The following is a 15,407-nucleotide window of genomic DNA, read 5'->3' on the forward strand; positions in this document are numbered from 1 at the left end:
CTCCTCTCCTACCCGTGAGGTGACTCCTTCCCTCCCATCCAGAGGACAAGGCTAGGCTCTTGGGCTCTTAGGCTTGACTGCCGAGAGAGTAAGGGCAAAACCAGGTCGGAAGGGAGATGGCAGAGAATGTGTCCCCAGACAGAGTGGACGGGCCGGCAGCCCAGGGGCACTGTCAGACGGGGCAGCCCTCCACAGGGAGAACACCAGCGTGACGCTGTTGGGGGGCGGGTAGAAATGCTTCAGACTGGAACCCAGACCCCCGCTCTTCCGCTAACTTGCTTTTGCGGTCCTGCGATGCACTTTGCTGCCGTCAGGCAGGTTGTAGGGTGGAAGAGAGAATGAGGAGGGGGACACTAGCGTAGGGGCAAGAGACAGAGGGAGGGAGGGAGAGAGGAACTAGATGTGCATGTGTCTCTGGGGTTTTTCAGACAAAGCTATTATCAAAATGCCAACCAGCTCCTGCCTGGCCAATTTGCATATTCCATGCTGTGCTCTTTGAAGCAGGATGAATATGCATGAGGGCTTGGGCGGGGTGTGGAGCTGCTGGGCTGTGGGCTAAGGTGGCTCATTGTTCTTTTAAAAAGAAAGGCATTGATAGGAAGCCAAGGCACCTTTCTGGTCAGCAGAGGGGCCTCTGCTTCCCGACCCTTCGCGAGGGAGGAGAGCGAAGCTGAGGCTCAGACAGAAGGCCTGGAGACTACCCCCTCATCCTCTCGAGGAAATAAATAATCAGGCGCCATCAAGAACGCAAGTCTCTTCTCCAAGAGCAGCATTTAATTACTCTGCCCTCCACGCATGCTAATCACGGAGGCTGGCTCAGTGATGGGACTTACCTCTCCCCATTTTGTGCTCCTGCTGCAAGGCAGGCTGGGCGCCCCCGGGTTCCTCCCTGCTCTTGGCCTTTGGTGAGACCCCCAAAGCCGCGGTGCCTGGGTGAGGTGGGAGGCGGGACACCGCAGGTGCTTGGAGCAGGCACGGAAGGACTGGGTGCTCATCAGAACCTGATTTATGGTTCCTCCTGAGACACCTGCAGGATGCACCTCCTCACTGACCAACCACACCTCTTCTTCCCTAGCCACCAGCTAGATAAAGTCATCCTCCAGACCGTCCAGCAGGCACGAAAAAGCTCTCTTTAATTTTTCAAAGCCAATTTATCCCACAAACGTTGGGGCCACAACACTCTTCCCTGTTAGCTTTTCCTGCTGAGTTATCACACCTGTTTCCCTCCTGAAAGAGAGACGAGGCCAGGGAATGTTTGGAAAACAGCTTGTCCCCACGTGGTTGTTTGTTTCAACCCCACATAAACGAAGGCTGGTGTCTGGCTCTACCGTGGAGTTTCCTTACCCGGACTTGATCACGTGACACTTGGCAAAAGCCACACTTGGAGCCTTTAACACATCCCTCAAAGCCCACCCGCTACCTACTGAGGAGGCTGCCCGCAGACTCGGGCCCCCCCAGTACCCTCGCTGTGTGCGGCCAGCCGAGACCGGACTTGCGTTTGGCCACGAGGGCCGCCCGCAGTCTGAAGCGTCAGTCCACCTTGGGGCGCCTCCCCCGCGCTTCTGTAACCGGAAGGGTGAGCAGAGGGGAATGCTGCGGGCGGGGAATCGCATTCACCTGAGCACCACACTTCGCACTCAGGTTCAGCCTCCACGCAAAGCTTCTCCGAACCTTAACGCAAATACCGATTGCCTGGAGAGCTTGTTAAAATGCAGATTCTGATGTGGAAGGTCTGGGCCAGGGCGTTTCTCACAGCTCCCCACGCTGAGGAGCAAGGATAGAGGGAAGGACCATGCACAACCATGACAATCGGACCTAACATTCCCCGCTAAGACTGCTGATGGGGACAAAAGGCGAGACAAGAGGAACCACTGTCCCCACCTTTGCCCGCTCACCTCCTCTAGCGTGAGTGTATTCCTGACACTTGAGATTTATTTTTAACTGCCAGCAACTTTGATTAGCTTGTCTCTGCTGCCTCAGACACCTGCTGGCAGGATACACTGGGGGAAGGAGTGGCTGACCCAGATCTGACAAATGCAAGGCAGGAAGAAAAGCTCTGGAGGATTCTCTGCTTCCCTTTTGCTGAGACGGGTGAAAAACTCCACAGCCGGCAAATGACCTGGTGCCCCCAGTGACCCTTTGCATCCTTAACCACAGTGCCAATGAATGCAGAACTGAAGTCATCTCCTTCTGTCAAAGCACTGGGACTCGTCAGTGTTGGCCCCTAAGGATCTGCATGGGTGCCTGTGGTTGCTTCGATTCTCCCACAGCAGCCAGGGCTCTACCCGCGTAGACATTCTGCTCCAGGTGGATGCCTGAGCTAGACCTGCAGGCACCGGGCAGCTTCCCTGGAGGACTAGGGCCCCCTCACCCCAAGCTAAGATGGCTCCTGCTCGGCAGCCCTGCTCCCAGAAAAGCAGAGGCCCAAGAAGTGAGAGGCAAGGCACCAGGGATGCCTTCTACTGTCACCCACGTCAACCCACAGCCTCCCGTGGAGCTGCCGGTGTGACAAAGTATGGCTTTCTGTTTGGCACGTTCGGTTAAAGCAAATGCCATACGAAGAGCGAGTGCAAGGGGTCAGTCTGACTCTACCCCTTCTGAACATCGCTGCTGGCTGCTCTCCTCTCCGTAAAACCTGGGCGACACCATTGCCTCCTCCCCTCTGGGACACTCAGTTATGACCTGATAGGGTCAGCAGCAGGCACATGGCAAGGGCTCCATAAAGGTTTTTGTTTGAAGATGGGGCTGTGGAGGGGCGCCTGAGTGGCTCAGTCGGTTAAGCGTCTGCCTCCGGCTCAGAACATGATCACAGGGTCCTGGGATCGAGCCCCGCATCGGGCTCCCTGCTCAGTGGGGAGCCTGCTTCTCCCTCTGCCTTTCCCCTTGCTCCTTCTCTCTCTCTCTGTCAAATAAATAAATAAAATCTTAAAAAAAAAAAAAGATGGGGTTGTGGGAATTCATGGGGCTCTTGTCATTCAAGCCAGAAGATGGAAGCCAAGCGAGTTCCGAGCTCTGGCTGTGGTGAAATCAAGGCAGCATCCAGGTGTGAGGACAACAGTCACCTGCTGGTCCCAGGAGCAGCAAAGCACCCAGGAGTCGGACCTCTGGGGCTGCAGGAAGGGCAGGGGAGGGCGCGCACGGCCACAGGACACCATTCCCCGAGGTCACTGGGGCGCTGGGGCAATGGCCGCGATCCCCCAAGCTGGGCTTGCTAGCAGAGCTGACTCCCTCCAGCCCCCGAGCCTCCGGGTCCCCGCAGAGGGTCTGGCAAGGACCAGTGTGGCCATCTCAGCAGGAGGCACGGGCTGCGCCTCGAGACTCACTGCTAATTTCCCCGTCCCCCGCTGGTCTGACACCCCCCGTCCGTAGTTCCTAGAACACATTGCGCAGCCCCCTTTACAGCTGCCAAGCAGCGAGATCTTGGGGGTCTGTGGATGGCCTGCTCTTTCTGACTGTACCCCATGCAGCACCCCCACGGCCCACGGCGGGGGGGGCCCACACTCGGGTCCCTCCATGCCCGGCCATCTGCCATAGGCCCCGGGACGTCTCGCAAAGGCAGCTCCGCAGCCTTTCTCTCTCCAGGTATGACAGACCACACTCCGGGGCACATGAAGAATATTAATTAAATGAAGGTTTATTTCAAAATTAGTCTTAGAGGGTAAGCTGTTTTCGAGGGCTGGAGCCAGGCTACATCGTGAGCAGTGAGAGCGCCTGCCTTCCCCCGGCGGAGGCGCCTCACCAGCCCTGCCCCTCGGTCATGCATCCAATGATCACTAGGACTAGAAGCCAACAGCAAAGGACCCCGCGCGCTTGCTCATGTTTAATCCAGGTTAAGCTATACACGTTTAAATACACATCGGAGGTTACATGGTGTCATGCAGTCCCTGGGATGGAATGACTCTTGCTCTGTGACCTCCGTGGCAAGGCTGCCCCTGAGGGCAAGGTTAGGTGGGGCAGAGCACTGCAAAGAGAAGGCGAGAGGAGAGAGGTCAAAGCACCGCGTGGGTCAGGACCTGCCAGCCCAGGGGGGCCCCAGCCGAGAGGCGGTCCTGTCCCGAGCAGAGAGCCGCCCTCCAGGACCCAGGGAATAACTGCGGTCACATGTCTTCCTTCCGGAAGAAGGAAGAGACAATGGGAGGTAGCCTGTCTGGAGCACTGATTAGGTCTCGGATGCCTGTCTGCCTGGGTTCAAACCCTAGATCTGGCCTGTGCTAATTCTACGACCTTGGGGAAATCGCTCCACCTCTCTGCGCTCGCTCCTCCGTGTGTGCAGTAGACGGTGCCTCTGCCTACCCCACAGGGTTGTTCAGAAGCAAATAGAAAGTGCTCAGTAAATGTTAACTAGTTTTATGAATTCACTGACATTTCCGTGGATCACGGTGGGGAAAGGGGTCCAGCCCTCGGGCTCCCAGACTTACCGATCCCATTTCCACAGACCTCCTTTGAGAAATTGGCTTTGAAAGCCTTTAAGAGGCAGAAGTTCTTCCCTATGTTCAGCCTGAAGTCCTCCTGCAGAAATTTAAGACTAATCTTTCTGATCCTTATGGAAACAATACCACCCAGAGGTTCTTAACCGAGATCCACAAGCCTACTGGAACCATACCCAACGTCGTGTGTGCATGTGGTGCAAAGCTGAATGAAATCAAGAATCCAGACAACGGATGACCATCAGTGAATATTGTTACGGCCTGAATGTCCAGGGCACCCCACCAAATTCCCATGTGCAGCTGTATTTGGAGATGGATCCTCTAAGGAGGTGAGGTTAAATGAGTCATAGGATGGGGCTCTGCTCTGATAGGATTAGTGTCCTTATAAGAGGAGACACCAGAGAGCCCTAGCATTCTCTCCCTTCACATGCACACAGGAGAGGGAGGCCACGTGAGGACACAGCAAGAGGGTGGCTGTCTACAAGCCAAGAAGAGAGCCCTTGCTAGGAACTGGATTTGCTGGCATCTTGATCATGGACTTCTAGCCTCTGAAACTGTGAGAAAATACCTTTCTGTTGTTGAAGCCCCTCCCCTCCCCGCCCCTCCCCCCCCGTATTTTGTTGTAGCAGCCTGAGCTGACTAATACAGATATTAACATCACAAAAAGAAAGACAACCAGAGAATGTGTGTCTCTTAATGGAGCACCACTGACCGCGTAATGCTTATCAAAAGATTTGAGAATGAGTCTGATCCAGCCTCTAGCTCTGCCAGCTAACAGGAAATACAAAAAATGGAAGAACATATTAAATTAAACCATGGGGACACAACCGACTGGCAGAAGCCAAAACAAGGAAATTCTATGGGGCAAACAACCTGGTTTCTCCAAGAAATAAATTTCAAGGAATGAGAAGAAAGGAAAGAGAATATATATATATATATATATATATATATATAAAGAGATCTAGGAGACATATTATCCAATTGCAATGTACGGGCTTTCACTGGATCTTGATTCAAACAGACTGAGAAAATGTAACAGGGAAATGTGAACCCTGATTGGATAGTCAAAGATATTGAGACATTTATATTGCGGTTAGGTTTTTTTGTAAAGAGTCCTTATGTTTTAGAAATGTACACTGAGGGGCGCCTGGGTGGCTCAGCTGTTGGGTGTCTGCCTTCGGCTCAGGTCATGGTCCCAGGGTCCTGGGATCCAGCCCTGCACTGGGCTCCCTGCTCGGCGGGAAGCCTGCTTCTCCCTCTGCCACTCCCCCTGCTTGTGTTCCTGCTCTCGCTGTGTCTCTCTCTGTCAAATAAATAAATAAAATCTTTAAAAAAAAAAACAAAAGAAAAGAAATGTACACTGAAATACTTATAGATTAAGAAAACTGATGGTTGGGATTTGCTTCAAAATAATATGGAGGGGAGAAACTAGGTAGGGGTGTAAGTGAACAGTGATCAGCCATGAATCAGTGGTCACTGAAGCAGGATGAGTACATGAGAGTTCACTATTCCGGTCACTCGACCCATATATGTTAACAGTTTCCTTAATAAAAGATAAAACAAAAGTCAGGAAAAGATGTAGCTAGGCATGACTTCAAGCAGCTGAGACTAGTACACGTAGCCTGGGCTCTGGTTTTTCCCCACGAAATAGCCTGCACTCTCCAGAACTTTCACAATCTGGTTCTGCTGCTCTAATGTGGTGGCGCTCTGGTGACTCTGGGATGAAGGAATCTCCTTCTCCCGCCTCCTGGCAACATGCAAGGACAAAACCCCATTCCTGTGAGGGCCTCACAATTGCCCACGGGCGGCCCCTGGCCCTGTGTGCCCTGTGCAGTCTGGGTGGAAGGATGCTCCGGGAAGGTTGAGGAGCAGAGCGGGCTCCCCCCGCGGCAGGCCTGGGGGAGGGGACCCCAGGAAGCCGCGCTCCAGGGGTCCCGGGGGCTGCTCTCACCTTTTAAAATGTAGTCCGTTAGCAAAGTGGGCACCTTCTCATTATCCTCCTTCATGGCAAAGAGAACTAGGGAAGGAGAGAGAGAGAGAGAGATGAGCCGAGATGCCAGCAGGGCATAAAGCTCACTTCTAGGCAGACAACCCACCGACCCAAGAGTGAGAAATGATTCAACGAAACGAGACATTCACTGAGTATGGAGCAAACGTCTAGCAGCTTCTGTCAAGCATCAACATTCCACATGCTGATGGAGTAGAATACATCCAAAAAGTCAGAGTGGCCTGTTGGTGACTTTATTTTCTTTTATATTTTACTTTTTTTTTTTGGCTCATCTATAATCTCCACATTATTTCCTAAGTATCTATTTTTAATAAGCATGAAAAGAAATAAAGCAACTTAAAAAAGAATCAGCTTTCAGATGCAATATAAATTAAGAATAACAATCATCACATTATTGAATCACCAATAAAAGTCTTTAAGGACATTCTAGTATATGTGCTGCCGAAGCGAGCACTAAGGACATTCTATTCATGTAAGCAGATATTGGAAACATTTCTGTAATTATTATAATCATAAATTATTATTGCTATTTATCAATAACAAATGAACTTATTTTAACAAATAATTTATTTTCTATTTTATGCCCACTATAGTGCTAGAATTTGTGGAAATGCAGAAGAATTATGGACCCTCAAGGAGCTCATAGACTTTTCATTGAGACACTTCATGATTTACACACATATAAGGCAAACAAGAGGGAAGTTACAAAAGTGTAAAGGCTTTTTTTATAGAAGTTTTGAAAATAGTTTTTTCTGTTATTAAACGAGGTAGCGCTTTCTCATATTCATAATTCATATTGTGGAAGTCAGCTTTGTAGAAAATCTTTTAAGAATGTTGTTGGACTTTGTTTACAATATCATAAAATGAGGGGAGGAGAGAGTGCACCGATAATATTCTTCATCACAGATCCCTTAAATAAACCATGGTGTGTCTATCCCATGTAGTCTTACAGAGCTCCATGAAAAACAAGAAACAGATCCATGGGTACAAGACATATTTACCGGTGAAGCAAGAAGGCTGCAGAACATTATGGATTAACTTCTAAATTAATAAATAAATGCTAATATTCATAGAAAAAAATCTGGCAGAATGTGCATGAAAGTGTTAAGACTGGTTATCTCTGGATGCAAAACCACAGGGGATGCTCCTTTCTACATCCTATTTCTGCAGGGTCTGGCCTTTTTTTTTTTTTTTTTAAGATTTTACTTATTTATTTGACAGAGAGATATGTGATATTGTATTGACAGAGAGATATTTAAGATATTGTAAACAGCGAGAGAGGGAACACAAGCAGGGGGAGTGGGAGAGGGAGAAGCAGGCTTCCCGCCGAGCAGGGAGCCTGATGCTGGGCTCATCCCAGAATCCCGGGATCATGACCTGAGCCGAAGACAACGGCTTAACAACTGAGCCACCCAGGCGCCCAGGGTCTGGCCTTCTTCAATGAGTACGCTTTGCTTTTCTGCGAGGAGGGAAAGCAGTAAAGGTCAGCCAACACCGGTCACCAGGAGGAGGCAGCTTCGACAATATGGGGATGGATCTCCATCCGTTTCCATGGCCTTGCTCTCCATTGTTGACCCTGCCTTGCTTCAGGTCAGGGTCACGAAACTTGACTCCAAAAATGGGGAGTGGGTGATGGACGGAACCTGGGGGTGGCATGAGTCAGTGGCCAGGTCCAGAGGAAAGAAAGAGCCTGAAACTGGGGCTCTCCAGGTGTTGGTTTCTTTTATTTCTTCTGTAGGTTTTGGATGTGTATTCCTGTCAACCTAACAGGCTGGAAGTACTTTACAACTGAATATGGGCACACAAAATGCTGCACCAAGAAGACAGCTGTGGGCAGCGCCTGGGTGGCTCAGTGGGTTAAGCGTCTGCCTTCGGCTCAAGTCTTGATCCCAGCGTCCCCGGGATCGAGCCTCACCTCCGGCTCCTTGCTCAGTGGGGAATCTGTTTCTGCCCCTCCCCCTGCTTGTGCTCTCTCTCTCTCTCTCAAATAAATAAAATCTAAAAAAAAAAAAAAAAGAAGACAGCTGTAAAAATGTAATCCTTGCATTCAGCCAATATGTGTCTAAGTTCATTGCCAAAATCCAAAATGTACAGGAGTTGTTCGGTCCCAAGAGCTGGTCCAGGACATCCTTGGTTCAGGAGTAAAAAGAAGACATTCACAGATCCATATGAGGATTGGTCAAAAAAAAAAAAAGAAAGCTTTTATAACCTGCAGCAGAATTCACATTCAGGGAAGATGGCAGTTTTTTCTCTTAAAAAGAATAAAATATTGGAATGTGGTGTACCCACATGATAGAAGAGAAAGCCATAAAAAGAATGTTAACCAAATGTTAACTGATATGACTAAAATCATAATACAAAATTTTATAGCCAGTATAATCCCAAGTATGTGCAGAAGACATAAAACATTATGGCTGAAAACACCAAAATAGTAACCACAGTGGAGGGGACAATGAATTATTTATTTTCTTTTGTTCACTGTTCTGTATTTCCAAACTATTCTAAATGATGGATACACTCCAATTAAAAATTTTTAAACGAACTTGAAACATGTAAATAAACTCACTGTTTCTTAATTAAAATGAAAGGATTTCGCACTGAATTCCTGAATGGGTATCTATAATAAATTTATAGCTCCTTCCTTTAAAAAAAAATGATCGAGTACTTTACATATATCAACCTTCGTAATCTGTCCAAATTATTTTCCAAATGCTTAACTACTTGTGAAAACACAAACACCTATAAATGTCAGTTCGTTGCTGTCTGTCTGCTCCCTTGAAAAAAAATCTTAGTGCCTATGTATGCAAATAAAGGAGTTTAAAAGGAGTGAAGAGGAGAGATTCTCAAGGACGCGGTATCCATGGATGTAGGCAGTGTTTCTGTTTACCAGAACCTTCTGCTTTGGTTCCCCAGATTGATAGCAATGAAAATGTCTGGTCACCTTTATAGCACCGGGGTCGGGGGGAGGGGGGGCAGCAGGTGTCTGTCTTCCTCAGCTGAACAGAAGAAACTCCTCTTGCCCTCCCCTGGGGTAGCAAATGGCCCTGCACTAGCCCTAGCCCGCTGCTCAAGCCATTCCCTCAGAGGCGGAGGCAGGGCGCCGATGGGCTGGACAGACCTGGTGACTATGTCACTGGGCGCAGTGCACGGTTGCCAGGGAGATGGACATTCTTGTGATTCACTGAGCCTGCCACCCCATCTCGGCCTCGGATTTTTCTCTTCCTAAAAGAATCAGGGCTGACACTGATGGCTAATACTGTGCACCCCCAGCCCTTGGGGGGTTGTTGTGCTTGATGTACGTAAAGAGATTTTGCCTACAAAGGGCTCTTTATCACACACTGGTTTCTCCCATCACTCAGGATGTTTATTAATATTTGACAATAGAGCCAAAGCAGAGGAGAGGGGGCAGTCATTTCCTGGAAAGAAAACTATTCTTTCTGGTCACCCACCCCTGCCACCCAAGAAGCCTTGCTTCTCCTTAAAAATGCAGCCAGCCCCATGGACCAAGCCCCTTGCTGCGGGGCCATAGGTGGGACAAAGCAACCGCAAGTTGCTGCCCAGACAAGGCAGGGAAGGCAAGGCTTTGAGCACTGCTGGGTGAGCCACAGAGAGGGCACCCCCCCCCCCCGCCCCCAACCTCTTTCACCAGCTCATTCCTTCCTGGCAAGACTCTGCCCTTTAAAAGGAACCAGGGAGAAAACAAGACAGCTCTGGGTAACACTGCAGAGCACTTTAGTTTTGCCCCTGCATGGGAGGAAAGTGACGCAGGGATACGGAGCACATCCTGACCCGTCTAACCGCTGCCCCTCACGGGGAGGGAGGGACGGAGCCCATCTCTCTGGGGATGAGAGGAACTCACTGTTTGTCAGCATCTGGAGATCTTCCACTGACGGGGGCAAGGCTTTCTTCTCATAAGGGATGACCGTGTTCAGATACTATGAGATAAACATACAGACATGCCAGGCAGGGCTGGAGACACAAGTGTGGACCCTCCACAGGGGAGACCCGTTGACAATTCGCATGGGGACTGTGATCGTCTCTCCCCAACATGCTCCATCGAAGCTGACACTCTCAGCAACCCCCATGATACTCTGCCCACCACTGCCTCGGGACCCTTTCCCCATCTCTGGCGAAAGTCTCTAAAATAAGTCTTTCCCATACTAGCCCTCCATGCCATCGAATACATTCTTCTGACAATACAAGCTTTTGGACATTTAGGAGTCCTGGTGAGCTTTTTCTCCTTCAGGGTTAGCGCAGAGAACATTTTAAAGGGAGATTATACTTTTGTATCCTTTGCTGTGAAATATGAAATCAAACGGTCTCTCTTTTGTCAAAAATGACAGGGGAGAGAACCTCAACCTTGGTCTCGGACGTTGGGTTTGCTCCCTCTGCTGGATATGAGGTGCTTCTACAACAAGATCATCTTGGCCTGGTGGGGCGCGAGAACAGGGTGCCAGAGAGATCCTGAAGGTTGGGGGGGAGGTTCTCTCGGTCCCCCAGTGAGAAGAGCTCCAGCCCAAATGCCAAAAGACTTATATTTTGGTCTTGGTTCTGCCCCTAGCAGTGTGGTCTTGAGAGAAGACCTAATCTCTCCAGATCTTAGTTCTCACCGCTGCAAAATGAGGGGACTGGGTTAGATGTTCCCCAAATCTCTTCGCATGCTGCAGTGCTACAATTCTCACCCTTAGGATTCAGCTACAAAGATGTCCGACGCACGAACACAATTACGTGCGCTTACTCCAAACTTGTCCGTTTATGCACTTGCCCTTTCTATCAGATTATGCACTTCGTGAGAGCGGGGACCAAGACTGACTCATCTTTGCACCTGAGGGCCCGGCAACAGCTCAAACAAAACAAAACAAAACAAAACAAGACAAAAACCAGTTCACCTTGTAAAAGACCTGCCTGTCCCTTCTTAAGAGTGGAAGAAGATGTTAAGACCTCCCTCTGCCCGAGGGCTGGGATAACTCTAGTGAGTCACCATGCCCCGGTCTGCAGGGGAGGCCGGGCTGCAAGAGTCCGGGAGGAAAGCTGGGAGCTGGGGAACTGCTTGTACCTGTTTGTCCGTTCCTGAGGAGCCAAAGGTCTGGCGGATGCCGCTCTGCAGAATGTTGGAGATGCCTTCCATGCTGAAGCGCTGGGGAGAGAGGGGGAGGAGATAGATGCCTTCCATGCTTCCTGCTTCATAGTCATCACTCCCAGGGGACTTGGGTGTCCTCCCTAAGCCACCCAGACCCACCGGCCACCACCCTGCCCCGGATAACACCTGAGCTAAAAAACAGGCCAAAATTTAAGCCTGAGTTTTGCAAGAACCAAGAGTAGGGTCTCAAAGACTCCTATCTTAGTGGTCCCTCGAGGCAATGGGTCCCCCTGCACACCCCCGGTTTCCTCATTTCAGCCTCCGTGTGGACAGAAAGAATAAAGCAGGACCGTACACCTGAGGCAGGTGATGATGCAAGCCTCTCACAGAGGAAAACAAAATGTCCGGCCACTGGGGAGAGCAGAGGTAAAGCTGCTGTCGTCATCTGGGAAGCCTTTTCCAAAATGCACAAGCCGAGGCCCAATTCAGGAGGTCTGGGACAGTGCCTCGGCCAATGTGTTTTGAATAATCTCCTTGGAGGATTCTCCTGAGCTTCCCTGATCAAGAACCACTGGTTTGAAGAATCCTGTCAGTCTACGGCAAGGCGTCAGAATTTTCAATCCCGAAACAACCGCGCCCCGCCCCCGCCCCCGCCATCCTAAAGAGAGCAGTCAGGATGAGTAGCGGGGATGCCGACCCTGAGTCCCGGGGCACAGCGCCCCTCAATCTTAGCCACCTTCACCCCTCTTTCTAAGGTCGTGCCTCAGGGAACACAGACCACACGCAAGTATTTTCCCATGTCCACGTCTGGTGTCCCCCAGCTAGACCGAGGTCCTCAAGGGGAGGAAAGGAGAAAGGGGTGCCTTCTCTCTCTTTACAGCCCTACTGCTGCCAAGGGTCCTGCTCACAGTCACTGCTCAATCCCGGTCTGCTCATGGGCCTGTGCAGGCGGGGTACCGGGGCCCCACACGGCGAGGCTTGGAGGCCGGATGCACCTCGTCTGCCCGCGGGGCGGTTCACCTACCTTGAGCGGCATCTGGTTTCCCTTCTCTATCCGGCTGCTCTGCAGGCTCAGACCTTTTTCTTTCCGCCTCTTCTTCATCAGTTCTCGCTGCTCCTTCTGCTTGTTCTGAACCTCGATAAGCACCGTAATGAAGGAGTTCTTCACTTCCTTCTCGAACTCCAGCTCGTCCCGGCGGGCCAGCTGTTGCACCAGCTCCTCCGAGAAGTCCCGGATGGCGCCCTCCACCTGGTCCAGCAGCTCGCTCAGCTCCGACCCAGACAGGTGCCTCAGGCCTGCAGGGGGAGACCGTCCCGCAGGTGACCATCCCTGCAGCCGAGCCAGAGCCCACCGGACGGCTCCCGGGGCCGCTGCCGTGTGAGGTGGGGCTGCCCCTCCCGAGGGGACCCCTCCCACCTCCTTACAGGACTGGCAATTCAGGGGCACACCAGGAAGGAAGGGACCCATATACGACAGCCAAAGTGCACACCACTCTCAGGATAACAAAAGAGGAAGAAGAAACAGTCCCCACAGAAGCCCGTGGACTCCGTTCACAAAAATGTGCATGGATGGGGACGCCTGGGTGGCTCAGTCAGTTAAGCATCTGCCTTCGGCTTCAGGTCATGATCCCAGGGTCCTGGAATCGAGTCCCGCATCGGGCTCCTTGCTCCGAGGAGAGCCTGCTTCTCCCTCTGCTGGCTCTGCCTGCCACTCCCCCTGCTTGTGCTCTCTCTAACAAATAAATAAAATCTTTAAAAAAAAATGTGCATGGACAGACATGTGACTTTTTGATCCCTTCTTCCTCTTCCTATTTTTCCTCTGTGTCTCTGATATTCCTGGTGTGAAATGGGTCAAGGATCAGAGGAGAAAACATTAAGAGGAGGTTTTGGGCATAGGTGCTGCAGAGCAGGAGAGAGGCGGCGTTTGTCCCAAGAGCTGATCAAGATCTAGCCGGCCAGCAAAATAAGCACAGCGATCTGAGCCCCCTTCACCCCATGGTCCTGCGCGACAGTGCAGATATTCAGAAACACGGGAAGCGTGCGGCAGACTGGGACCACAGACTGAAAAGTGCGCCCTGGCTGGCTGGTACCGAGCCTGCTGTCAGAGAAAAGGAAAGGGAAGCTGAGATAATGGGGTACAGAAAACTTAGTCTTAAGCTCTTGTCCCTTCTGATTTCTTCATTTAAAATAGATTGGGGGGGAGAGTGCGTCTGGTGGGCTCAGTCTGTAGAGCATGCCACTCTCGATCCCAAGGTTACGAGTTCAAGCCCCATGGTGGGCAGGGAGCCTACTTAAAACAACAACAATAATAATAATAATAATAGATTGGGGGGAGCATCTTTTCAAATTTGTCCCTTTCTAACATCTTTTGTTTCTGCCCCGGAATCCATTTTACTTCTCTGTTTCTGCCGTGGCCTGTGGATTTGCTGACTCGGTTCGACCTCCCCCTTTATTCTGCTCTTTAGAGCTGTCCCCTCCTGCGTTTGCCATTTCACTGTGCACTTCAGCTGTTTTCCTGAGTCTTCCGCTGAGCGCAGCTATGTTTGGAGCCTTTGTGTGGCTGAGACCAGCCTGAATGCAGCTCCACAGCCAAATCTGCCCCATCATTGCGAACACATTCCTTCTGCTTTTGCCCTGACCCCGGACTCTGCTCTTCAGAGCCACAGAGTTTCATTTTCAGGACATGGTTCCTCAGAGCAGGCCTCGATTTTCACCCGTGTTTGGACCTTGACACCTGCCCAGCCGGCCTTCCCTCTGCATTGTTTCTAAGTCTCTGCCAGCCCACAGGTGCATCTCCTCCCAAGGAGCGCGGCCCCTCCTGCAGGACGGGCACCATTACCCTTCCAGACGGATGGCTTTTATACTCAGTTCTGCCTTTGCTGTGTCATATCCTTTCATTTCACACCTTATCCACCCCTTTCTTTGCGTGATCATAATTACTATGAACCTGTGTCAGAGAGCTAACACGACACACAGATTAAGAGTGTGGATTCTGGGGATGCCTGGGTGGCTCAGTCGGCTAAGCGTCTGCCTTCAGCTCAGGTCGTGATCCCAGGGTCCTGGGATCGAGTCCCAAATCAGACTCCATGCTCAGCAGGGAGCCTGCTTCTCCTTCTGCCTGCCACTCCCCCTGCTTGTGCTCTCTCTCTCTCTCTCTCTCTGACAAATAAATAAATAAAACCTTTAAAAAAAAAAAAAAAGAGTGTGGATTCTGGCGTTAACCTGCCTGGCTTTGCTTGTGGGCCCCACCGCTTACCACCGGGATGTGGTGTTGGGGCAGATACAAATGAAAAATAGGAAGCTTGGCTCTCCCTGTTGAAAGTAAGGAAAGAGACTCTCTCTCTCTCCTTCCCCTGCCTGTTCTCTGCGAATGCCTTCCTCTGTCCTTTGCAGATGGACACCAATCATTTGGACAGCAAAATAAGCCCCTTGTCAGTCCCAGGACTCAGCAGTATTTCCTCAACCACCTGGGAGGCACAGGTTGGAAAAGTCATCATCAAGGAAGATGACAGGGCCCTAACTAGTCGCCCTTCTCCAGACTGCTAAACCGATTTAATGTAATGGGTTGTAGACGAGAGTAGGATTTCTTTCTGGTTTTGCAATCCCTTCAGCGGATTGCCTGTGAAGGGCGCTCTGTTCTGGCTTCACGCTTATTCAATAATAAAATTGTTGGCTTTCTCTTCTTCTGTGGAAAGGTTTTCTGGGTGGGGAGGAGATTCTGTTTTTAATTATATGTCCCCAGCAGTGGCATTGAACAAGTCACTTAGCCTCTCAGCATCCTCAATTACCCCAATCTTAATGGAGTTGGGGTGGGGATGAAATGAGATGATGCACAGAAATTCTTATAATTGGGTCTGGCACATAGAGAGCTTCCCAAAAATATCAGCTATCA

The 15,407-nt window shown here is 50.6% G+C and overlaps 1 protein-coding gene across 4 annotated transcripts in view; it reads right to left on the reverse strand.

Annotated features, from left to right (window-relative positions):
* Positions 1–3,613: 3,613 nt before the first annotated feature.
* Positions 3,614–15,407, reverse strand: part of FEZ1 (fasciculation and elongation protein zeta 1) — a 44,081-nt gene continuing 32,287 nt past the window's right edge. For 3 of the 4 annotated variants that reach the window (XM_027580530.1, XM_027580528.1, XM_027580529.1), the window contains 6 exons: positions 12,540–12,811; positions 11,492–11,572; positions 10,295–10,370; positions 6,379–6,444; positions 4,419–4,509; positions 3,614–3,961 (listed from right to left, as the gene is read on the reverse strand). In XM_027580530.1, coding sequence (XP_027436331.1) covers positions 3,874–3,961; positions 4,419–4,509; positions 6,379–6,444; positions 10,295–10,370; positions 11,492–11,572; positions 12,540–12,811 — 674 coding nt within the window. In that variant the 3' untranslated portion in view covers positions 3,614–3,873. The remainder of the gene's footprint in view (positions 3,962–4,418; positions 4,510–6,378; positions 6,445–10,294; positions 10,371–11,491; positions 11,573–12,539; positions 12,812–15,407) is intronic. The other variant, XM_027580531.1, reaches the window with a different exon arrangement.

Source organism: Zalophus californianus, chromosome 11 (genome assembly GCF_009762305.2).
Source record: "Zalophus californianus isolate mZalCal1 chromosome 11, mZalCal1.pri.v2, whole genome shotgun sequence".
Taxonomy (NCBI): Eukaryota; Metazoa; Chordata; class Mammalia; order Carnivora; family Otariidae; genus Zalophus; species Zalophus californianus.